The sequence below is a fragment of the Equus przewalskii genome, chromosome X, assembly GCF_037783145.1.
Source record: "Equus przewalskii isolate Varuska chromosome X, EquPr2, whole genome shotgun sequence".
In the NCBI taxonomy this organism is placed as follows: domain Eukaryota; kingdom Metazoa; phylum Chordata; class Mammalia; order Perissodactyla; family Equidae; genus Equus; species Equus przewalskii.
In genome coordinates, this window is record NC_091863.1 from 86,534,165 (window position 1) to 86,560,004 (window position 25,840).

At 50.3% G+C, this 25,840-nt stretch overlaps 1 protein-coding gene across 20 annotated transcripts in view; it reads left to right on the forward strand.

Annotated features, from left to right (window-relative positions):
- Positions 1-25,840, forward strand: part of FRMPD3 (FERM and PDZ domain containing 3) — a 126,586-nt gene that overhangs the window by 43,921 nt on the left and 56,825 nt on the right. For 2 of the 20 annotated variants that reach the window (XM_070605701.1, XM_070605681.1), the window contains exons 1-3: positions 4,610-4,871; positions 21,034-21,188; positions 24,492-24,594. The exons of 3 other annotated variants lie outside the window; for them this stretch is intronic. In XM_070605701.1, coding sequence (XP_070461802.1) covers positions 21,041-21,188; positions 24,492-24,594 — 251 coding nt within the window. In that variant the 5' untranslated portion in view covers positions 4,610-4,871; positions 21,034-21,040. Of the gene's footprint in view, positions 1-4,609; positions 4,872-21,033; positions 21,189-24,491; positions 24,595-25,840 lie in introns of those variants that run through there. 15 more of the 20 variants (XM_070605680.1, XM_070605688.1, XM_070605687.1 and 12 more) reach the window with 12 other exon arrangements.

Consider the following 25,840-nt stretch of genomic DNA (forward strand, 5'->3'; position numbering starts at 1 on the left):
GGATCAGCATTCATGCCCACTTTGTTTCCTCGGGTGGTTGTGAGGCTGTACTGAACTACTAAAGCATGTACAAGAAAGGGCTTTGCAAAAGCCCAACCCCCTCTCCACGGGAGAGGGCCTGTTGTTACAAGGTTAAGGAGGGTGTGGGTGGGGAGGTAACAGAGGCAGCAGGGAGCAGCACTACACATCGAGAAAAGGCCATGCGCGTTAACAAAGCAGCTCACAAATGAGAGCAAATTAATACAGGGCCCAGCGAGAACAGAACATTCGCACTGCAGGGGCGAAGCACCCATTGGAGCAGCTAGGCCTTGGCAGGGAGAAGGAAGTAGAATAGCAGAGGGAGGGGAGACAGGGGCCAAGTGGGCAGAGTTTTCAATGCTAGGAAGGCTTGCTCTGGCTAAGAGCAGAAGGGAAGAGGTCAGCCACGAAAGAGGAAAAGAAAATGGTGGCAGGCACCACAGGTGGGCCTGGGGAGCAAACAGGAGCACGTGACAGCCCTTGTTGGGGGACCGGGAGGAACCAGTGAGGGGTACAGAATCAGTGCCCTGTTCAGGTAATAGCGGAAGTGAGTGCCCCTCCAACTTCAACACATTTGACTTCACCCTCTGGCAGCAGGATCCAGACCGCAGGGCAAAGGGTCACCAGGGCAGCTGCTACTAACCACAGAGCAAGCCCCCCACCCATTGCTGCCTTCTTTTTCTTCTTTCGGTGAAACCCCACCAGGGCCTGCCTGACTCAGAGGCAGGGAGTGGGGCTTACCTCAATTCAGAAAGCCCTTGACAAATCTTCACGGAGAAATGGCCTGGGAAGAGGGAGGGACGTTGAACTAGAGTGGAATCCTAGACTGGGGTGATATTAAAAATATTTTATTGCTGGTATGACTTGGGCATTGACCAGGCAGAATGAACAGCCCCTAGAACTAGAGCAGTGTTCTGGAGGGCCCCTACTGGGCTGGGCATTAACCCTTTAGCTGCTGGATTCGAAGGAGGTGGGGACAGTTGGATGGCACACAGGGGGGCTTGGGAAAGCAGCTGTTTACAATCACTAAGGCAGGAATGTGCGATGGTGGTGCAAGTGTTCACACTGGTGGAATGTCAGCCCTGTGAGCCCTGATCCTGTGGCAGCTGGAATCAGTCCTGGGGGCATAGGGCATTCACAGGCACAGAGTTACCACTGGGAATCTGAGGGGTTGCTCCCTAGCAAACATGGGTCAGACACTGGCTACCTTGTTGAATAGCATCGCCAGGCTCATGCCCATAGTGCCAACCCTTTGTCCCCCTCTAACTCCCATGCATACATAGTGCCATGCCCAGTGTCCCCAAATGGGGGCCCACTCTGGAGGGATCAGTCTATTTCAGTGCCAGATAGCCTACAATTTGAGCCTGTTAGAACGGGAAGGGACTCTGGAAGTGAGCTAAGCCAGTGCTCTCTTTTGACATATGGGGAAACTGATGCCTAGAAAGGGAAAGTATAGGGCATTATACATCTAATTAGTGCCAAAGCTGGGATGAGCAGCAAGGTGTCCCTGCTCCCAGCCTGGTGTACTTTCTATTGCTTTCTTTGCTATTATTCCAAGTCTTCATTATAGTCGAAGGAAAATGCCAGAATATCCTCAGGGCCAGCCTTACACATAGGTAAACATGATGTGATCAAATATGTCTCCTCAATTGCCTGTCATTGTGCCTGAAATTTCACCACCAGTGATTCATTCCTTTGGATCTTGAAGCTTTCTGGTCTTTCAGGGGGATATAGATGGGGGATTTATTGACAATCACTGAGAGAAAGGCTTTTGCAAATTGGACTCAGGTTATACAGCTGGGGGAGAGCAGCAGCAGCTGGCCCATGGAAGAAGACGCAGGCTGAGGTAAGCATAGGAACTCAGCGTAAGGCTCTGAATCCAGGGCTCAGGCCACCCTGAGGGGACAAGGAAAGAATTTGGATACACCCACACCCAATGCTTCCGTCACGCCCTGGCTTGGGCGCTCGGGAAGCATTTTCCCCAGGAGACTGTACTGTGACCCGGGAGGCCTGAATCACTGCTGTGTGGCCCACGCTGGGGAGAAAGGGCGGGAGAGTGAAGGATAACATCAGGCTGTCTGGAGTGGCCGCGGGGGCACTTTATTAAGAAGAGCAGCCTGGGCGAGATGGATGTGACAAGGGAATCTATGAAGACATTGAGAGGAGCCTCAGCCACAAGAGGGATGGGCTCTGAGACTGCCAAGGGAGGCTGGCTATGGAGTCTGTCTGTTGTGCACCTCCCCCCATGGACCTGCTGGTTGAAGGTACCCTGGCCCAACACTGGGCTCCTTTCTGTCGCTGTCCCTAACTCCCATTCTAGTTCAGCTCCAGAGCTGTGCAGTGCAGCGCTGGGTTTGGCCGGCCATGGTGTCCAGGCTCCTGAGCCATCCCTGTCCCACGTCGGTGCTAGCATTTTTATATTGAAGGGGCTTAAGGGTGACAATCTGGTGGGAAGGGGGAGAGGCAGATTTACCTACAACTGTTTGCCTGGCCAGACCTTGTGTTTCCTTAGAGTGTGTATTTATTTGAGGTAGCAGAGGGTAGGGGAGAGTGCTTCTGGAAATGTGGGAATTTGCCTTGAAGCTGCGTTTGCATAACAAGCATAGTATTATAATTTAGCCTGTAGATCTGTTTAGGAGGGCTTGCAGGGGTGGGTTGAGCAAGCTGAAAACTCCCCCACAGGCTCCACTAGTTCTGTTGTAGATCTTAGCTAGCCAGGCTGAACCCAGAACCCCTAGGTTCCAAAAGAGAGAACATCCACCCTCAAGGCCACCTTCTGCTGTCTGACATGAACCCTGTGCTTCCTGAAGGGGGTGTCTCTGGAGGCCTCAAGTGGTTTCTACTCAGACACTTGCAGTCCTGGGCTCAGGTGGGTTCGAGTTGAGGGCAGGGTGCTGCTGTTGCTGGGAAATTAGGGACCCAAAGCCCAGACTGCCCTGTTGGTTCCACTCAAGTCCCTCAAACAATCTCCCCAGCTTAAGGCCAGGTCATCACTAACCCGGATGTCATGGGCGCTGCCGTGAGAACACGGTATTTCACAGAGCAGAGACTCCTGCTCAGGTGCGGGATCAGTGATTTGGGAAAGATGGAATTCAGTGCAATCAATTTGGGAGAGTCAGCCAGGATTTGTTTTAAGCTTTGCTTCCCCGCAGCCCCCTCCCACCCTGGAGACAGACTAATCTCTGACATTTGTCTAGTGGCTTTATACTTTTCAAAGCTCCTTCACATCTATTATCTCCACTGAGCCTCGCACACACCCCCATGAAGTAGGACGGGAAGGTGTTATTATCCCTGTTTGACCAAGAAGAAAACCGAGGTCCCAAAAGGATACATGACTCATCCAGGGTCACATAGCTATTTAGTCAAAGAACTAGGACTTAAAATGTGTTCCCTAACTTGCAACCCTGTGTGCTTTCCACCTCCCGTGGAGACTCCCTCACAGAACCGTGGAGGTGCTCAGCACCTAGCACGGTGCCTGGCTCAAAGGAGATGCTAATAAATATTTGCTAAAAGAATGACTGAATGGTTAAGCAGGGGCAAGGCAGGGAGGAAGACAAGTTCTAAAACTGCTCTTTCTTTTTGTGACTAGAAGAGAAGGGAAGGAATACTGTATTATTTCATCATTTGGACCAGAAAGGAAGAAGTGAAAGATCTTTCCCATTTCACAGATGTCATTGCCGAGGCAGGGTGATTGGCATAACTCCCATAGAGAAGCAACAGGGTTTCAGCTCCTGACAAGGCTGCCGTCCGTTCATGCTTTAAAGAGTGGGTGCTGTGGGCCCTCACTCCAGTACCAGGAAGGAGTCAGAATCAGCCTATAGGAAGAGCACCCTCTCCAGCTATCCCTGCAAGCCCCTTCTCCACCCATGTCCCCACCAGTGGCTCCCCGAGGTTCTGCCGTGGCATCGGTGTCTGAGAACACTGGCTGCCTGCTCCTTTAGGGGCTTCTGCACCCCCACCTATGACCCTTCTAGCATAATCCAGACCTCACAGGCTCGGTGCCTGTCTCCTGGATCTCACCTGGATCAAGACTATCTCCTATTCCACTTTCTGTCTCCTGCAAGGCCTGGCATAGAGTCGGCGAGGTAAAGAGGGATGGCCACTCCCTGGCTCTAGGCACTGCAGTCAGGATGCCGCCTCCCACGGCCCCCACCTCCACCTCCACCAGCAAACTGACCTAAAGTTGCCACTTGTCCCTAGTCCTGTCAGAAAAATGGGGAAACAGGAGGGGGAGACAGGGGTATTCAAATGTTGCTTTGCAGTAGCACAGAGTGACATTTGAGGCAAGCAGTGGCGAATTTGAGCTCCCTCTGGTTTCGAATCTTGGCCCCACCACCACTTATTAGGAGCTCATGTATTTGGCGCTGTTTGCTTTGCTCCCCTGAGGCTTGGTTTTGTTCTCTGGACAATGAAGAGGATGCTGGCATGAAATGGATGTAAAGCACAGGGCCCGGCACTTAGTCGGTGCTCACCCAGGGGCAGCTGGCTTATCCGCCCGGCGCTGTACTTCGAGCCTCCCTCCCCGCTCCCCCGCGGGGCCGTCCAGTGAGGGGGGGCCCCGCCGCGGCGGACTGCGGGCGGCGGCGAGGCAGCAGACGCCGTGTTTACCAGCTGCCTCGCTAGTTCGCCACCTCAGCCCAGCGCGGCTCTGGGGCCGAGCCAGTTGCCTCCTTCTTTAAGATTCTGGTCACAGCAGGGGCTGGGTTTCTAAGGCAGGCGTGATCTTTCTCTTTCCACAGACGCCGCCGCCGCTACCGTCGGCGCTGGGCACAGGCAGGGGCAGCGCGAGGGGCCACGGCCGAGGGTGCCCGGCGGGGCGGCCGCCCAGCCCCGGCCCCGAGAGGGCCCCGACAGTAAGTACCGCGCTCCCGGCAGCCGGGTTGGGGCTCGGCTGGGAAAGGGCCAGAAAGCGGGGCGTCTAGCCGGTGGAGCTGGGGTCTCTGGGGTTGCAGGGTCGGCAGCCGAGTGCTGGGGTCCTCGCCGGCCCCTCAAAGTGACTCCGGGAGGCACTGGCACGGGCTCCTGGTCCTGGGTGCGCGCCCGCTCGGCACCCGCAGTCGTTGGACGGAGTTGGCGCGGCGGGAGCCACATCCCTCCACCCCCACCCGCCACCCCGAGCCCCCAAGGAGCCGATCGGGTCGTCAGCAGCCCACGGCCCCCTTCGCAGCATCGCCCGCGAGGAAACTGGAAGACAGGATGCGCGGGGCTGAGGTTTTGGACGCCCATGAAAAAGTGGCGGCTTGAGCGGGAAGTTTTTGCTGGAGCTGGGGGAGGGCGTGGGGGGAGAGGGGAGAGAAGGAGCCAGGAGGTTGAGAAGCTCGGAGGGCAGCCGCGCGCAAGAGTTGGGGGTGGGGTGGGGGCTGGGGGAGCAGGGGCGACCCCTCCAGGGGCTCCGGCCCCGACCCCCTGCGGCTGCCCGGGGCTCCTGCAGCCCCAAAGCTCCATCCCCGGCTGGAAGCCCCCTATCCGAAGTGCGGGGTCGGGGGGAGTGCTTCTGGGCGCCCTGCACCCAGGGCCTCGGCTTCCCCAGGGCCGGGGCATCCTGGCTGGCCTGCCCTCCCGTGGCCTCAGTGTTCACAGAGCATCGTGGCGCTGAGAAACAAGAAACCTTGGCAGGTGGGAGTATGCAGGCGCATACCTTTCTTTTCTTGAGCTGTGTAGAATTCAAGCGGGGGGGGGGGGGGGGGTCTGAGGTCACGAAGGTGAGTTTATCCTAAGTCACTTAGTCTCCTTCTTAGAGAAGACCCAGATCTCCCTTCTGCTCCTCCGTCCCAAGTCACTCATCTTTGCCTAGAGTACTGGTGATCCCAGTAGCTACTATTCCTGTGTGCCAAGCATTGTGCTAAGCTGTTTATGTAGTAAGAAGAATTCATGTACGATAAGGACAGTAGCTGGCATTCACTCAGCGTTTTGTGTGTGCCAGGCGCAGTTTTAAGTGCTTTACATGTGTTACCATATTTAATCTTTGCAACAGCCCTGTGAGGTAGAGTCTGATATGATCCCCATGTTACAGATGAGGAAATTGAGATGGTGGAAATTGAGAGGTGGACAAGCCCAAGGTCCCACAACTAGTGAGAAGCAGAGCTGGGATTCCCACTGGTCTTGCTTCAGCACCCCCACTGTTAACCACTAGAAATATGATGAGAAGGTGGCTTTAATGAAGTAGTAAAAGAGTTTCTTTTCCCCACGGCAAAGCATATGTATTCTGTAGATCTGAAGTGAGGGCCCACGTTCCAAAGAGATTTGAACCAATTTTCAAATCACCCCTAGTATATTCTGTGGAGAAAGGCGAACCAAGTGGGCTATAACAGGACAACAGATCCTATCAGTAGGTGCCTACACAAAACATTGATCATTGCTAATAGCTATTACTGATTGAGCACTTACTTTGTATATTTAATCTTCTTGTAGGCACTTTGAAGTAGGTACTATCATGAGCCCTGTTTATAGATGAGGGAACTGAGGCTCAAGAGGTTAAGTAACCTGCTACAGAGTTGGAATTCCAGCCCAGATCCACTGCCTCCAAAGCCCAGGTTGCAACTAACCTTTGGCAGATTTGTTCAAGAGGCAGAGGTTCCCCCATTGCCTTCGCCTGCTGGGCTCCTTGAGCTGTCCCCTCCTCAGCCAGTTGCCCAGAGCTCTCCACTGTTCCCTCCTCTCCCAGCCCCTGTTTGCGTTGAAGAAGGGATTGTACAGGTTGGCAGACAAAGGGCTTCCTAGAGAACATGGAGCATTCTGCATGGATTTGGGTTTTGTTGTTGTGCTAAGTGCTGTGCCCATAACATCAATAAGTTGTTCTGCTTTATAAGTTTTATTAATTAGACAAGTGTCTGGTCTGCTGGCTTGAAGTTGTTAATCTGACATTATGGTTCTATCTGAGTACCTTTGTTAGGAGTTATTTTCTAAAAAGTTTTTAGAGCCTGACTTGCAATGTTAAGCAAGGCTATCTTCCCACCTCCTGGGTAGGGGAAGGGGGCTTGTTTCTTGGCTAGGACTTCAGAGCAGCAACGGCAGCTGCTCCTATTGCTGTGTGTATTGATCTTCGTCCCTCCTTCCCCCAGGATGGCCCCTGTGAACTGAACAGCAGGTCCCGAGGGGGTCTTCCTGAGTCACATCTGGCCCTGCAGTAGGGTTGTTTGTAACTTCACACCTTTGGCACTGGCCCATTAATTAGAGCTGGCTCCCACGGACCCTCTTCACTGTGGGCATAACGGGGCGTTTGAGGTTCATGTTGGTCTCCGTTACTATGGCTGGATCTCAGTGCAACTGCTGGTAGTCTTCCTTCTGTGATGTGGGGGGCCTTCCATGGATAGCTTTTGGTTGGTGCATAGGATGTGTGGCTGGTAACCCTAGTGCTAGGCTGTGTCCCTCGTGGTCTCTGTGGCCTCTTCTGAGTGCACTGCATCATCCCACAAGGCCACACGAAAGGGGCCAGTAGCTAACACAAGTCCTCTGCCCTCATTCCTGCAACCAGAAATTAAAGCTTCCCTTCAGTTTTGCCTGAATTTGTTCTATGATTTCTTTTTTTAATTGAAGTGGCTTAAATATACCTAGAGGTTTCCTTCTTTACTGAATCTTCCTTATTCGTTTGCGTCATGTTTGACATTGCTTTCCTAGAATGCCCTTCTCTGCCTTGTCCATCTGTTGGACTTTTATTCACCTTCACCGCTCTGCTCGGGGGGTCTGCTGGGAGTCATGGGAGGGTGGGAAACAGGCCCTCCTCTGTGCTCCCATAGCATCATTTGCTGCCCTCTTTGGTGGCAGGTGACACATGTTTTTTTTGTTTTGTTTTTTTTTTTTTACGGACCTGCCCCCACCTCAGACTGCAGCCTCCCAGAAAGGAGAGACTGGGCCTATTTTACCTCCGTATCCCCAGTACCCAGCACCATGCCTGGCTCACAGTAGGTGCTCAGTAAATTTTTGTTGCATATATGAATGAATGCACGAATGAATGCTATCTAAAAGCTGGTGGAGGGAGCCTATGACTCACAGCAAGGAACTCCGCTATTGTTCGCCTTACAAGAAGGGAGATGGGAAGAGAGCTTGCATTATTCTGTAACAGAGTCCCAGCTCTGTGGATTTTAATCACCGAAAAAATACAAATATACTGTAATACCAAAACCTGACTGCTTGGGGAAGGGCTTTTCTGCTTAATAGAATGTTCTGGGTAACTGAGGGTTAGGTTAAAAAAAAAATCATTTTTCCTTACCATTTTTGGTTCTTTCTAAAATGCCTGCGTCTGCTTTTCTGCATCAGTGAGTCAAGTCTGGGGTCCATCGTTGAATCTGTGTTGCTGAGTAGGGAGCCTGTGGGTCCTCAGGACCCCCTAGGAGTCTGTCTCCCCTGAGCCTGATTGCAGAGTAGGGTACAGTGTGTTTACCACCCCCACCCCCACCCAAAGACAAGCCCACAGGCCCTTTGAGGTCTGCAGTTTTACTGCTACTCACCTCCAGGAAACGGACAGGGGAGTCCTGACCAACAAGCTGGGGGAGGTACAGAGTGTTTGGGGCTAACTCATGCCCTCTGAGACAGTAACTCAGCCCCTGCTCTAGCCCTTGTCTTTTATTCTTAGGTGGAGGGTTCACCAACCTCATTCCCCCTTTTTGATCCCATAGGATCTTCCCTTTTCTTTAGGAAAGACCTTATAGTCCTTCCTCCCTCTCAGCAGGAAGATGCAATTAGGCAAAATAAAAGGTGTCTCGTTCTCCTGAGGCTGTAGTTGGCATCTCTGGACACCTCCAGACAGGGTGGCATGAGTTTACTAGGTCTCTGCTCACATAACCTCTTTTGTCAAGTTGCTTCTTGGCCTGATTTCTGCCCTGCCCCCACCCGGCGCTCCTAGATGGACAGCTTGGAGATGGTACACAGGAGAGAATCGGGGGGTTGCTCCTGTTTATTCCCTCACAGGAGGTCAGCTGAGCGCCTGCTGGGCATGGTGCCTGGGATTCAGATGCTACCTGTGTCGTCTCAGTCAAGGAGGGGGCAGATGGGCAACTAGGCAGAGCAGCAGGATAGATATGCATTTCTCTGTCCAGCTATGGCTAGACTGGCCTGTCTGTCTCCTCACAAGTTCCCCTAGGGGTCACTGGAGAGAGGACCTTATGCCCTAGCAGAGCCAGGAATGAGAGAGGAGTGAGGAAAAGGTTTACCCCCTATCTCGCTGGGTCAGCCCCAGCTTCTTTCTTCCCAGCTAACCTCTTCCCAGCACCCCTTCCCGGCTCAGGCTGTCATCTTCCTTCCTCCTGCCGCAGACCCCCTGCTCCCTTCTGTCTCTGGGCCTGTTTTCAGTTTCCTCCCTCTCTACTTGCCCAAATCTGGCCCCTCCTGTAGTACCCAGCTGCAGTCTTCCTCTGGAAGGCCTTCCCTTTCCAGAAAGCCTGCTGCTTCTGGAAATCATCAGAGGGTGGACGAGGGTGAAGTAAATAACTTCCAAGGTCCCTGCCAACTCTGAGATTCTCCTGCTCTTTGACCAGAGTCAGGCGTTGGGGGCATCCCAGGCTGGTGGCCCAGGCCATTGATGCCTGGCAGCCTCACAGAGAGGAGGGAAACGGCACAGTCATCCAGCTGAGTAGGCCCTCATTTGGCTTCAGGAGGCTTTGCCCAGAGCCCTGTGTAGCAGGCGCCTGCCAAGCAGCCCCCAGAGGGGCGCTATTTGAGCCCTTGGTCTTTGACTGCTGGAGGCAGCTACTGGTTGGGATGTTCCCAGCAGCTCTTGCCCACACCTGCTCCCCCTCTCTGGCCTCCCAGCCTTGTTTACAGTTCAGCCCTTGACAGACTAGAGGCTAGGATCCAAGAGGAGAGAGAGATCTGGGTGGCCAGGGACCCTCTCCTGGCTTAGCATTCTGTGTCAGAGCTCTGCAGCTCAGCCTGGCCTTGGAGAGATGTGTTCACTGAGGGGAAGAATTCAGGCCTGCTGCTTCCTTCCCTGGCAACTCCACTTTTCCCATCATGACCGTTCCCTCTCACCTTCTGGAATTCTCACCCCTTCCTAGTTTCTCCTCTTGATCTCATTCTCTTTCACAAGAAAAATATAGCCTCTGGTGGCTGCAGAATTGGCCCAAGTTGAGATGGTGTCCTGGGTTTCTTCCTCAGGCCCTTTCAGATTTGCCCCTTGCTCTCCACATCCCCATCTGTGAAATGGGGTGAATGCCCTCATGCTGTCAGTATGGCATAATAGCAGTGCCCCTCCCTGAAGAACTTGATCACCGGAAGTCCAAATCAGAAGGAAATCCAAAGCTCATTACCATGTGGCCCTCTCGTAGCTGCGGGAACCTGAGGGCAGAGCTGGGGGCAGCTCAAGGGCATTTAGAGAACAGGCAAAGCCCTGGAGTGGGCCTCCGAAAAGCTAATGCAAACCAGAGTTGGCAGGCTCAGGTTCTCTGTAGGGCTTGTCTTCCCCAAGCCTGTCCTTTCTCCTTCACTGTCTCTGAGGCCCCCCTCTTGTCTCATTTCTCCGCTTCTGTCTGGTTTTCTCTGCTTTGCCTCACCTCTACCCTCCCTCCTGGCTCTGTCTGGCCCCCTTTCTTGCTCAGCTGTCTTCCCCTCCATTCCTTATCTCTCCCCCTCTGGCTCAGTCAATCTCTGTCTCTGCCTTCCTCCGAAATACTTGGTATGGTACATGGAAGGTGGGGGCTGGGGTGCCCAGGGATCTTTGGAGTGACATGACAACTCCTTCAAGCTCCTGTGAATATTTCATTGCTCCAGTTCCCCCTCACTGCGTCTGCCAGTGACAGGTGAGTCGGGGCTAAAATGCAAGGATCTCCTCACTAACTCCGCCACAGCTCAGTGGCAGCAGCTTCAGACCTTGTGACCCACAGTGCCATATGGCATCAGCCTCACATCTGGCACAGCCCTCACATCTGTCACCAGGCTGGCAGCCCCAGCAGGGAGGGTTTAGGAGTGTGTCTGGGCCTATTAGGCAATATGTCTGAGTCTATTGGATGGGTAGCCCCTGAGGGGAGAAGTAGGAGGAGGGGGGGCCCGCCAAGAGGGTCCTCTGTAGTGTCCTCTCAGAAGCATCATAGAATTGATCTTTTTTTGAGGTGACTCCAGGTTCCCAGGTATCTGTGGAAGGACAAAAGGTTTTGGTCTCTCTACCTGCTCCCTCGTGACCTGCTAGAACAGGTGACAGGTGTCTCTATTCCAGCCCACTGAGGAAAAGCAACTGTTTGGATAACCAGAAAACAAATCCAGACACCAGCAGGTTTTCCAGAAGATGCCTCTCCAAGCTCAGCTGAGGAGGAATTGCAGGGCCATGAAGACCTCAAGGGAAAGAGAGAGGCAGCCCTAGGAAAGTAACCAGATTGTCTACCCAGAGACTCTTAGGAGCGGGAAGGACTACCCAAAGTCACCCTGCCCACCCCCAGGGCCTTTGGCCATTCTGAAAGAAGAGTTGTTTGCCCTTTAAAGAAACATATTTTTTTTTCCCTGAGAAGGAATAGCCTTTAGATTGCCCACCCTGCTATCCCTAAAAGGACTGGAGCCATTCTGCCTCCCATTTCTTCTTAGGTTGTAGCCTTCCTTGTACTCTTCCTTTCACTTCATTCTCTCCTTAACTTTGTCTTTGGCCAGAGATGTTGAGGGGTTTCTCCCACAGACCACACTCCCCATCCAGAAACCTGTCTTTTATGGGTGGAGACAGAACCAGTAGGCATTTGATAATGAATAGCGTGGAATGGCCAGAGGATTCTAATCTGTATGCCTCAAAATCACTCCTATCTGTGCTTCCATTGAGCCATTTTGAAAATATTTATTAAGCACCTCCTACTATGTGCCAGGTGCCATACTAGGTGGTGGAGATACACTGTTGGACAAAAGAGACATAGTCAATAGTCTTATGGGGTTTACAGCCAAATAATCACATAAATGAATATATAATTACATATCGTGATGAGTCTCACGAAGGAAATGAACAGGTTGCGGTAATAGGGATAACCAGGGCAGAGTTCTCAGGGAAGACCTCCGGGAGGAGGTGATATTTTAGTGGAGACCTGAAGGATGAAAGATCAGCCAAGTGAAGAATGGAGAAAGAGGTTTCCAGGGAGAAAGGAATACCAAATGGGAAGGCCTTGAGGTGGCAAAGAACTTGATGTGTTCGGAAACTGAAAGGAGGTCAGAGGAGCCAGACTGTACAAGGCATAGTAAGAGTAGCGTCAGAGGGGTTTGGCAAGGAGGGCAGGAGATCACCTAGGGCCTAGTAGGCCATGGAAAAGGAGTTTGGATGCTATTCACTTGCAGTGGGAAACGTCTGCAGGGTTTTAAGCAGGGGAGTGACAGGATCTGACTTGGACTTTGGCAAAATCTGTAGAGACAAGACTTAGAAGGGGGCAGCAGCGGCACAGGGAGACCAGAATGGAGGCTGCTGCAGCAATCCAGGGGACAGATGATGGTGGTTTGAACTGGGTGATAGCCATGGAGACGGAAAATGTTGGTCAGATTTTGAAGGAACACCTGTGAAGACTTATTGAGGGATTAGATGTGGGTAGTGAGGGAAAGGGAGGGATAGGACTCAAGAAAGACTCTGAGGTTTCTGGCTTGAGTCATTGAAGAGATGATGGTGCCATGTACTGAGATGAGGAAGGCTGAGGGAGGGCTAGGCTTGAGGGGAAAAAATCAAGAGTTCAGTTTTGGACATGTTAAGTTTGAGATTCCTGTGAGATGTAGAAGTGGAGATGCCAGAATAGATGGCTGGAATATAGGAATTTGGGAGCTCACAGAAGAGGTGTGGGTAGAATGCAAATTTGGGAGTTGTCTGCATATAGCTTGTATTTAAAGCCAGGGGTCTGATGATATCACCTCAGGAAAGAGAGAAGAGAAAGCCAGAAACTGAGTTGGGAAGAACTGCAATATCTGGTGGTAAAGTAAAGGAGGAGAAGCCCACAAAGGAGACTAAGAAATAGTGGGTAGAGAAGTCATTGGAGAGTCAGGAGATAGTCACAGAAGCCAAAGAGAGAGCGTTCCAAGAAAGAGGGAGTGGTCAACCCTGTCCAAAGCCAGTGAGAGGTTGAGCAAGATGAGGACTGAGAGATAACAATGAATGGCATTGGTGACCCTAATAAGAGCGAATCTGTGGAGTGATACATGTGGAAGCCCAATTATAGTGGATTGAGGAGCAAGTAGGAGATGAAGAAGTGGAGACAATGTGTGTGGAAAATTCTTGAGCAGTTTTGGTGTGAAGGAGAGCAAGGATTTTGGAGTTGAAGGAGGTGGTTTCTGTTTGTTTTCTTAAAGATAGATGGTTTCTATCAGCGTGCTAGCATGGTTCTGGAGAGATGGAGAGACTGATGACTTAGGGAAGAGAGCGAATGCCCAAAGGAGCAAAATGAGAAGATGAAAGGGGATGGTACCAGAGCATAAATGAAGAGCTCTGTCATTGATAGAAGAAAAGAAACATCCTCCATCTTAATAGGAGGGAAAAGGGAATCATGGGTACAGATGCAGGCAGGGTGGGTGTAGATTTGCTGGTGGTAAGGTGAGGGAGGTCTCGTTTGATGGCTTTTGTTTTCTCAGCATATGCAATAAGATCACCATCTGAGACTTGCTGGGGCAAATGGGGAGGTGAGGAAGGTTGAGGAGAGAGGAGGAGCTATGAAATAGTCATGTTAGAGAGTGAGAAAGTGGTGGCCAGACAGCGTTGAGGGCCTATACCAGGTTTGAGACCGTGAATATAAAGTGAAAGTCATCTACTCAGTTATGTGGTTTTTCTCCAGTTGCCTTCAGCTACTGGGATGCAGGTGTGGAGAACGTATATGGTTGAGTTCATCAAGGAGTGAGGTTTTTCAAGGCAAGTATAGCAGAGGAAGAGGAAGTAAGGGAGTTGAAGGTATTTGCAAGAGAATGATCATAATGGTAGATCAGGAGCTGTAACCTGGACATGAAGGGAAGTGAAGATAAGAAGGAACTTGAAGGAGAGTAAGAAAGTGAATACTTAGAGGAAAGGCTTGGGGAAGGCCTCTCTGAAGTGACATTTAAGCCAAGACCTGGAGGATGAAGATTTGGCTCTGCAAAGAATGGGGGAAGAGACTCCCAGTAAAAGGGATATCAAGTGGGAAGTGAGTAGGTGATCATGATGCGTTCTGATTATTCCTGCAGTGGGAGTCCTTGTGAAGGTAAACTGGCAGGATAGATGGGGAAGTAGAGTGAGATGTTGGCAAGGGAGATCGGGAGGTGGTGCAATATCTGATGATGACCCAAAGTCGTCATCAATGTGACAATGGAGTGACTGAGTGAAGTGAAGGAAGCAGTTGTTGGAGGCCATCATCACCATGTGGATGTTGAATTCACCAATGATGATATCAAGAACTGGAGAGAGCACACCCATTAGGATGACTATTATCCAAAAAATAGAAAACACTAACAAGTGTTGGCAAGAATGTGGAGAAATAACTCTTGTGCATTGCAGTTAAGAATATAAAATGGTGCAGCTACTGCATAGAATTACATATGATCCAGCAATTCCACTTCTGGGTATATATCCAAAAGAAGTGAAATCAGGGACTCAAACAAATATTTGTACACCCATGTTCATAGCAGCATTATTCACAATAGCCAAAAGGTGGAAACAACCTAAGTGTCCATCGACATATAAAATGTGGTACATGTATACGATGGAATATTATTCAAACTTAAAAAGGAAGGGAATTATGCAATACGCTACAACATGGATGAACCTTGATGACCTTATGCTAAGTGAAACGAGCCAGTCAGAAAAGGACAAATTTTGTATGATTTCACTTATGCAAGGTTCCCAGAATAGTCAAATTCATGGAGACAAAAAGTAAAATAGTGGTTGCTAGGGACTGGGGGAGCGGGTAGGGGAAGTTAGTGTTTAATGGGTACAGAGCTTCAGTTTGGGCTGATGAAACAGTTCTGGAGATGGATGGTGGTGATGGTTGTACAAAGTGTGAATGTACTTAATGCCACTGAACTGTACACTTAAAAATGGTTAAAATGGTAAATTTTATGTTATGAATATTTTACCACAATAAAATGGAAGAGTTGGGTGGGATAGAGGGGAAGGTGACATGTGACTGGGAACTAAAGTCCTCAGTGAATGTGGAGACTACCCAGGAAGTCTAGATAACAATGAGGAGGGAGAAGGAGTGATAAGAGTTTGGTGGCAGGCATGTTCCTCAAAAGAGCTGGATTTTTTTTGCAGAAGGACTAATGGCCCGGAGGCGGCATTGGCAAGCAAGGAGGACACCTACGGAAGGTCTTGAGAATTGAGAGGGAAAATAAAAGCGGCTTCCACAGGGCTGATTAGCAAGTGATGTCCTCAAGGAATAAACCAGGCCTCTATTGGGAAAGAAGGTGAAGGGAACTCTCAGAGAATCAGTTAAGGATATAGGGCAGCTTGCTGTTGACTGAGAGTTCCAGAGGGACAGGGGAAGGGTTTGAAGGGAAGAGAAGGGTAGCATTAGGGTATGAACAGACCACTGTGGGGATGAGAGTCTAGGTTCTGAAGAATGACCAGAGGCAAGTGGACTTCTCTCTGGTGGTGACTGAAGTTAACAGGCATGTGAGGCCTTATGGGCTGAGTCTCCCATATGGGAGGGTGGCCTTGGAGATGTGTAGGAGGTCAGTCCTGGGGCTGGAGTCTCCGCTATGTGCCCTCTGGTATGATGACTCAAGGGAGACTGCTCTGATAGAGAGCACTGCAGCAGCGCTCAGTTTGCTTGCGAAGGAGCAGTCTGCGGAATTCTCCCACTGGGTCTACTCATAGCCTAATGGGCAACTGCTTGGTCCACAGGTGCTGGGCAAAAATCGTGTAGGAAAATTGGTTCTAGAATCGGTCAGACCTTGGTTAACGTTGTGGTTGCACCACAGAGTATACAGGTGTATGTCTTGGAGCAAGTTACATAATCTTTCTTCCCAAATCTCAGTTTTCTTATCTGTAAAATGGAAATAATAATGCCTTCTCCTGAGGGTGCTATGAGGCTTGAGTGAGGTAATATGTGGACAGTGCCTGGCCATAATGAGTCCTCACTAAGTGGCAGCTATTGTTTTCTGCACTGTCCTCTCTGTCATCATCTTCCTCGCCTTACTCCCGGATGTTGTGAGTCCTCAGACTGTCCTTTTGCTGAGCAAACTCTTCAGCAGGAATAAGTCGTGCCAATCTGTCCAGATCTTTCTCCCCTCTTCACTAATGCAGCCTTACCTGTCTTATTTCACATCTGTTTGTAACCCTCCCTGTTCTCTCCTGGGGTAAATCTGATCAGCCAGTGAGTCCTTTGTTTGCGTGACTTTGTGTGCCCTTTCTCCAAGACAGCATTTTTGTTTTAACTGGGGCCTTCAATGCCATAACCCAACGGAATAAAAGCACCTCAGTCCTCCCACCTGATTGTGGCCTTCCCATTGTCTGAGAATAGCGTTCTTTTAGATCCTTGCTTCTCAAAGTGTGGCCTGTGGATCAGCAGCATGGGCGCTGTCCTGGAATTTGCTAGAATCTCAGACCTTACTTCAGACCCACGGCATCAGAATCATTGTAGCAATACCCCCAGGTGATTCATGTGCACATTCAAGTTTGAGCAGCACTGCCAGAGTAAGGGGCAGCTAGCCGAAGTGAGGAAGAAGGATTTGTGTTGAAGCTCCTTACAAGAGGGCATCCAGAGCAGCTACTTCAGAGCCCTGAGGATGGGGCTCCCATCCCCGCTACCAGGAGAAGATGGCGTCTCCTGGGGGCCCAGCTGCCATGCTGGATCTCTGGAGCTTCCAGAAGAGTCAGGCTCCTGTGATTGGAATCAGAGGGCTAATTAGCTCCACATGGCTCCAAATCCTGCCAGTTGTGAGGGGAGTGACAAGACTCTCCAAGGAGCCAACCAAGTGTAAAGAAAAAGGAGCCAAAGGCAAGGAGGGATGGAGAACTAAAAGCTGATGCCTGGCAGTCTAGCTGTTACGTTTCTATCTTCCTGCCCAAAAGTGCAAGGGAGAGAGCATCAGCTCAGAACCAATCCATATTCTTCTCAGTTCACTTGTCCTTTAGCCACGTCCTGCCTAGCAACAGTTGTCAGCATGAGCCCCAGCTACCAGTCCCTCCTTGCACAGCAAGGGGGGGATCAGTTTAGCCCACAGAAGGACTGGAGTCAGGGCGTCCACAGGGAGCTGGGTCATCTTATCATTGGGTCAGGGGAAGAGCTGCCTGGAAAATGAGGGGACAGTGCATTGTGGGGCTGCCTCTTAGAGTCAAGAAGTTGACGAGGGAAGGGCCTGGATTGTGCAAAGCAGGCGAAGTTTATCTTCAGCTCCTGTTCTCTGCTCCTTTTGCCACCCAGCGAATAATACTACCAGTAATATCGCCACCTCTACATCTTTGTGATAGGTTTAACCTTCCAAAGTGCTTCTGTAGCCATGATCTCATTCCATTCTCCCAACAACGCTGAGTGAATGGGATCAGAGACAGGTTAATTAGGATGGGGGCCGGCCATCCAGACTCAGCCAGGACGCGGAGTGCTGCTGGCTGCTGGGTTGTGGCAGCCCTGCAAGGAAGACTGAACAGCCAGAGGGTCTAGGACCCTGAGCGGGTGTAGGTGGGCGTCCTGGGATTGTGGGCCCTGTCCAAGAGATTTGGCTCCAGCTGGGCTGCTATGTGTTTAGCCTCTCTGGGTCACTTATTCATTGCCCACCTTGAAGGCTGGAATGGAGAAGGAGCAGTCACCTAGCCTATTTGGCAGGACATTTAGACACTATGAAGAGATAATGGATGTGAAAGCACCTTTTCTCAGATGAGGTAATGGGTGTAAAAATGAAAAGAACACATGACTGTAAAGTGTTGTTATCATTAGACAGAAGAGAAGGGCTAGGCCTTTACCTGGGTCACTGACTAGTGACGGCAAGCGTGGCACAGAATAAGGGGATACCTTTGGAAGCCTTGGGTAGGAAGGGGATAGAATAAAGGCATTGAGTGCTTTGGGGCAAAAAACAGAAGAACATAACAGGTCCCAGAAACAAAGCTGAGTGTTGGGGGAAGACCATAAGCTTTGGCTGCTTCACAATTTTGTTCAGGGTTGCCCTGTTTGGAGGGATCAGAATCCAGACATCTTTCAAAGTCAGATTGCCTATTTCCCTTAGGAGGGCAGTCATGTGACCCATGGACAGCTGAGTTCCTGTCATCTGTCACTGCTTGCCTTTGGTGTCACTCCCAAGACTCCAGGCACTTAGCAAATTTCAGAGGGACCAAACTGCAGACACTGAAAGATGCAAACCCCAGGAGGGAAGAGACAATTTCTATTTGCATTGTACAATGGCCTTCTGATCTGTTAATGGAGGTATTTCTTCCCTGACAATAGATACCTGGGAAGGACCAGGCAGTGTAAAGAAAGGGCTGCCTGCAGAACTGGGGGAGGCTCTAGTTAGGGACAGATAGTCCAACTCAGATAGGGACAACTCAGAGACAAATGTGCTCCAGTTAGACCTGGAGATATGCCTGTGGCTGTGGGAGAAATAACTGGGTCCCCTGTGAAAAGATGGGAGCCCCCATGGACAGAGCTTGGCTTCTTGTCTCTCGTCTCATCACTGCCCTTTCCTGGCTGTCTAGCACAATTCCCACCTCCTCCATGGAGCCCTCTCCAGCTCCTCCATCCCCTTCTCTGAACACACAATTGGACCTTAATTATGGACTTCATGCACTATTTTCAGTTACCACTCTCATTCTCTTGTTCAGTGTACACTTGTCTCTTCTCCCCTTGCTAGACTGGAAGATCCTTGAGGACAGAGATCTGAAACTTCTCTTGTGTTCCCCAAAGCTGACTGTTTGAGTAGTCACTCGATAAATACTTGTTGATGGATTAGCATGGTCACAACAGTAAAGCAGGAAACTCGTGTCACAAAAGGCATTTAGCCCCTTGATTCCTCAGGCTCCAGGAGTGTTTATTTTCATCAGTATTGGTGATGCCTCAAGGCCTAGTAGAGACCAAAGTGTCCCCAGCTTCTGAAAAAGAAAAAGGTGGCAAAACCGAGGCTCTAGTGGCCAGGGGTTCCTGAGTGCAGGACGGCGTCCTGAGGGCTTCCACGGGTGTCTGTATCTCCTTTGCCAGTGTTCCTGCTCCCAAAACTATAGGCTGCAAGCCCAACAGGCTCTCATCCTCCAGCCTGCCCTGGCTGGTGCCCATGTCGGAAATGAGCTGGTTTCATCCCAAGAAGAGGCCCTTTTAGTGCCCATGAGGTCGGATGACAGGAGGCAATGGGCTCATTTCGGAAGCAGCCCCAGGGGTGAGGCAAGACAGCAGCTGTAGGAAGATGTTCTCTGGCTCCCTTCAAGGCCAAGCTCCTGCCTTCCACCAGGAGCAGAAATGAGAGAGGTGCCAGCCTGAGGCCACCCTCACCGAGCCCCTGTCCTGGGAAGGTACCTGTCCAGGACACCAGCCAGCCATTTCCAGCTTCTGAGTAACTTTCCATTGAAGAGTGGCCATTTGTCTTACCAGTGTGGAAGGGAAGGAGCCGGTTTCTGAATTCATCTTCAGAAGACTTGACCTTGTCCTAGCAGCCCCTTCTGCCTCCCTAAGGGGTGACAGACAGATCCCAAGACAGCTTGAGTACAGCCAGAGTTGATGTGGCTGGATTCAAATCAGCCATGGTCTATCTTCCTTCCCAAGTTCTTCTGTGAGAGAGAGAAGACCAAGACTATGAATTTCTCTTTTATACAATTACTCTAAATCTTACCAGCCCCCCCATAAATAGTCCTAAAGCTCCTCTCTAATTACTGAATTTGTGTCCTCATAAACAACGTAATTGCTTGAAACCATTTGCTACTGAGGAATTTGGTATTCTTAGCTAGTCAGCAATCACTCTCAGCTCTCAGAGTGTCAGAACCTCCCACTTCTTTTATAAACCTTATACTAGTTTGACTAATTAGCTCCCGGCCCTGTGTATCTTGTTCAGAGGGTCCCTGCCTGGAGCCTTGATTTTTGAGAATACACACACAGAGGCTAGGAAGCTCAACCCCATTTATTAGGCCAGAAAGCTTGGGGGTAGAGTGGTGCTAAGTCAGGGAGCTAAGGCTCTGGGTCTCTTGGCTCTGGTCCCCTCTCTTCCACCTCCACCTGTGTTGCCCGGCCCGTTGACCATTCATTCCCCTCTTCACCTCCTTCCTTGCCTCTGGCACCCAGTGCCCTCACAAGCCCCAGGGTCCCCACGCCCTCACCCCTCACCCCTCAGGGCTCTTCATTCGAATACTGTGCTCAGACCCATCCATGCCTGCAGTGTGTCTCATCCTCTACCCTTGCTGTAGAACCTTTATAAACTCATTGCGTAATTCCTAAGCTTCAGTAACTTAAATTGTGGGCATTAGGTATCTTTCCCAGGTATTGGGGCAGTGATTTCTCTTCTCCCAGTTCATCTGGGGTTCAAGTCTGCTGGCAGCCTCAGAATGCAGCTCCTCTTCTTGCCCACAGGAGCCATTTTCCAGTTGTCCCATTAATAGAAATAAATTGGCATTATGTACAATTGTGTAAGGTCATGGTCCTCAACATTAGCCCATTTGTTTATGTATGTCATCTAAATATTTTATTTTTATATATAACCTAAAGGATATTAAAATTTTAAATTGCACAAGGACTTCATGAAGGTGCTCCAAATTCTGAAATGATTTCACATTTCTTCCCCACTTACTTACCTGTTTTGTGGTCCCTTCCCTCAAAGTTTCAGTTTCCCTTAGGGAGTTAACAGCCAATTCAATGGGTGATACCAATTAACCTTCAAATAAGCCTGTATTTGCATTTAGGCTTCTCGAGTCCCAATATCTTGGAGGAAGGGACTGACTCTAATGTCAAGCTCTGTGGCACCAGTTTCCTCTCTTGACTCTGGCCCTATGGACAAGTGGCTTCTCCTTTCCAGACTCCTCTTTCTCCAATCTAAAATATGAGGCGATCATCACCTCTGCTGGTTCCAGAAGATGGAGGAAGCTAAATGTGTGAACTCCCAGGTGCCATAGCCAGCACCCTAATCGGTGTCCCTCCAAGCTGGTTTTGAGGCTTAGTTGCCTTTGCGTCTTGTTTTGCTCCCATCTTCCCCACCCCCCAGTCATGTGATGCAGGAAGAGAGCGCAAATGATATGGAATGTGAGCAGCTGCCAGCAGAGACACTGCGACAAGTGACCATTCATCGGGACCCTATATATGGCTTTGGCTTCGTGGCTGGCAGTGAGAGGCCTGTGGTGGTGCGATCTGTGAGGCCAGGTAGGTGTCCCTCAGAGTGTCCCCCTGGCTCTGGCTCCTATCCCCTGACACCCACACGTCTTCACAAAGAGCAGAGCTCCTGAGTACACGGTGTTGCCAAGGAATTCATGAAGAGTGGGTGAAGACTTGCCAGCCACTAACTGTGTGAGGGAGCTGGTCTTTTTAAGACTGATCGACGCAAACCATTGAGGCAGCTTGGGGCCCTGGACAGAGGCTGCAGTTGATGGTTTAGTAGGGACTGGGCCTTAATAGAGCTCCCCTTTGCACAGAAACTTCATAGAAGAGCCATACTGCCTTGGACGAGAAATACCTATACAAATCAGTTCAACAAGTATTTATAGATTGCCTACTCTAAGCCCAGCAAGGTTGTAGGAAAGTACAAGACACAGTTCCTGTCCCCAAGAATCTAACCATCAGGCTGTGGAGACTGGTCCACACTCATGAGATAGGTCAGCCATTGAAGACTGGAATCAGGATACAGACCGTAGGTGGGAGAGGAGGGGAGAGGAGAATAAAATCTCTGAATGCTGCAGCGGCAGTAACAACAGCTGTCATTGATTAAGCATCAACTGTGTGCTTTACATCATCTTGTTTAAGCCTCACAGCCAAGCCTGCAAAGTAAATAATATAATTCCCATTTTACAAATGAGGAAACTGAGGCATAGAGGAAAAGAAATGACTTGTTCAGGGTCTCGTAGCTAGAAAGCAGCAGAGGCCAGGATTTGCATCAGGGCCTGTCTGATGTTATGCAGGGGAAGCAGGGCTTGAATGGGACCGTGTGGGATGGACCAAGCAAAAGCTCCACCTGAACTGTGAGATCCTGCCATCATGAATGAGATGAGAAAGGGCCTAAGCACTGTTTTGTTCCAAATCTGCTAGGCATTGACAGAAAAGACAGACAGAAAGGAGCTTTATTCCTGACTTGCTGGGCCTGAGGCTTTAGATGTTTACAACAGTTTCTCGCTCAGTCAAGAGGAGCAGCCGGAGTACAAACTGGTCTAGCAGAAATTTGATGAATTTTGCAATCCTCAAAGGAAAAGAAAAAGATTTTTGTAAGCTCTCTCTTCAACTACAGGGCATAGAGAAAAAAACAATTCAGTACAAGAGTTCATGGCTGACCTAAGGCTCCTGAGTCAGTCATGCAGTTTGGCAAAAGGTTTTTGAGTCTCTGATCAGAAATCTAATTTGTCCTGGGAAAGAAGGACCAGATAAAACTTAGTAACAGACCACCAGGAGACCCTGCCTTAACTTCAAAGGAGACAGAATTCACAGGGCCGCTTCAAGTGGTATGAGAATGAAAAGGAAGGATTTGGAGGAGTAGAGAGAAGAAAAGCCCCAGGCAAGAGCCACAGTATGCCAAGGGGCTGGCAGGCACAGCTCTATAAAGACTTGGGCTGATCTGCAAAGCTCCTTCCGACACAGGTGGCTCCCAAATGCAAAGAACTTGTTTTTGAGATCATAAGACAAGACAAGAAGTATCCTGTAGAGGAGCAGTTATGGTTGAGCAAGCCAGCAAGCCATTCCGTGAAAACAGGAGTTGATTGATATTTCCACTGCCATCAGAGAGCCAAGGCCCGTGAAGGAGGTTGAGTTCCAGGAGGCCTTCTTCCATTAAAAGGAAGGAATGGAGAGAGAGAGAGAAGGAAAGGAGTAGATAGAGTGGCCTCTACCTAGAAGATTGGCATTTTCGGCAGAAGGAGGTAGAAGGAATGAAATGAGTTGAAGTAATTGTCCCTTGGAGGATATAATGGGTACCATTTATCAAATTCTTACCAACATCAATCAACTGTTTTAAGTGTTGTACATTCATCATCTCTTTTGTCCTCCCAACAGTCTTATGATGCATAGGTACCATTATTATCCCATTTTACAGATGAGGAAAGAGAGATCCACTGTTTCTCATCCAAGGTCACACAACTAGTGTCTTGCAGATTTGAGATTAGAGTCCAGGTCTGGCTGGCTGCAAAGAGTGGGCTCTTCACCACCACACTCTCTCCTCCTGAAGTCACTGTGCTGTCAGGAGACTTGACCAAGTGGGTGGAGGGCCTTTGCAGTTGGAATGGTGAATCCTGCAGGCTGAGCTGGCGTATCCACTCTCAGCACACAGGCCCCATGCTCCAGAGCCATTGAGCTGTGCTCAAGTGACATAATTGCTTTGTTTTTGTTCATGTTTTTGGAATTTGCGCAGCACCCTTCTTTGTAGAGAGAGGAAGCAGTTGGGATCTGGCCCTTTAAAGTGGACACAAACAAGAGTCCAGGCTGGTTTGAGAGTGGGACATGTCAGTAAACACTTCTTTTGAGTTCGAGTTAGGCTGGGTCTGACTTCTTACTCTCCCTGAGTCTCTGAAAAGCTTTTCTCCGAGAAGGTCTTTGCTAAACACTAGAGGCGGCATAGCCTGTGGCACCCCTCTTCCCCACTCTTTACCCCAACCAAGCAGATAAGGCCCTCTAACAGGCCTGCTTGCTTAACCTCGACAGTAGAGATGGGAAGGAGAGAGCAAATTTCTGACTGCCCGTGATTTGGGGTCTGTGCCTTGTTTCCTTCATTTATTGGAGAGTAACATCTCACACTTAAAAGAAAATAAACCCTTTAGGTATTTTAGTTCATCCTCCTGTCTCCAGGCAAGTGAGTGCCTAAATCATTCTAGACCAGTGAGTATGAATAATGTTCAAGTAAGGAGATTCCTGGGCCAGCCCTGGTGGCTTAGTGGTTAAGTTCAGCACAGTCTGCTTCAGCAACCCAAGCCCCGTTCCCCGGTCTGGACCTACACCACTTGTCTGTCAGTGGCCATCCTGTGGCAGTGGCTCACATACAAAAAGAGGAAGATTGGCAGTGGTGGTTAGCTCAGGGTGAATCTTCCTCAGCAAAAAAAAGAAAAGAAAAGAAAAGAAGATCCCTCCCCCTCTTCCCATCACCTGTACCACCTCTAGTAGTCTAGAAGTCATTCATTGGACCTAAGCAGATCCCTCTTGGTGAAATGGAAGTCTGTGTTCCTCTTTAGATCCAAGCCAGGAAAGCACTCATTATCCTTGTTTGAGTGCCAGGCCTTCGCTACCCCACCACTCCCAGCCAAAGGAAGTCCATTCCATTCTCTTTCTTCAGTCCTCTGCCCTCCATCTGCCATAGGCAGCAGTGGCACAGAGCTCAAAAAGCATCCTAGCATTGGTGCCACTCAGCCTGCGCCATCTCCTGCAGGCCTCAGCACTCTCTTCAGCTCCCTCAGGCGCTGATTACTCCCGCCCAGACCTGTGCTTTCCCAGCCGTGGCTCCAAGCCCTCACGCCTCTCTCCTCTCCTCTGCAGGAGGCCCTTCTGAGGACAAGCTCCTGGCTGGTGACCAGATTGTGGCTATTAATGAGGAGGACGTGAGTGAAGCCCCCAGAGAGAGGTTCATAGAACTCATCAGGTAACAGGGGCCTTTTGGGCCTTGGCAGGAGCTGAGCTCTGCCCCCTCCCCTGTCCCACCTCTGGCATAGGACTACCATGGTCCTTCCTGGCCCTGAGAGAGGCGCCCTCTGAGGAAGACCAGTCCTAGCCAGAACTCCTGGCTACCCAGGCCTTCCAGGGCCAGCCCTTCTGGGAGCCCAGGGGCCCTCCCACACTCTGGCTTAGCCTTTTCCAGTGATGTGAAGAGACACAGAGAACAGCCTTCTACCAGAGCTCACCTCATCTCCCTCCACCCAACTACTCCCCTCACCCAAGCCCCTTGGTTTTTGACTTACTGTGCAGTGGGACAGACCAAGTGACCAATGAGAACCAAACAAGCCATTAAAAGAACACTGAGAGATAAAGCACGATCGATATGAGCAAGACATTGTTTCCCACCTCCCTGCCCCTCCAAAAAATCACAAGGAGAAAATCGAATCCCTAGACAGTGGGATGAGGAAGGGAACCTGCCATTGTGGATTTTGCTCATGATGTGTGTGACCATTTAGTGCCCTCCCAAGTTGGGGGCAGGTGAGAGAAAGAAGTGTCAGGGGGACCACTACTATCTATATGTGGGAGTAATCACATTGACTTTTCCCCTCCCTCACCCCTACACACACCATGCACACCACATGCTACACACCCCACACACACCATGAGCACCAAATACCACACACACACTCACACTATGCCACCACATACCACAGATACCACGTGTACCATGTACCACATACACACCATGCCACCACATACCACACACACATACACCACATACCACACAGCCTATACACACACCATGTGCACTCACCACATACCACACACACACACCATGGCACCACATACCACACACACACCATGCACACCACATGCACATCATATACCACACACACACTATGCTGCCACAATACCACACATACCACACACACACCATGCACACCACATACCACACACACATACACCACATACCACACAGCCTATACACACACCATGTGCACTCACCACATACCACACACACCCACACCATGCACACCACATACTACACACACACTATGCCACCAAATACCACACATGCCATATAGCCCACACACACACCATGCACACGGCATACCACATACACCCATATGCATTCCATGCACACTACGTACCACACACACACACCACACTACATACATGCCCACACCCACATGTGCCATGTGGTTCCATACACCGTACACATTCCCCTACCC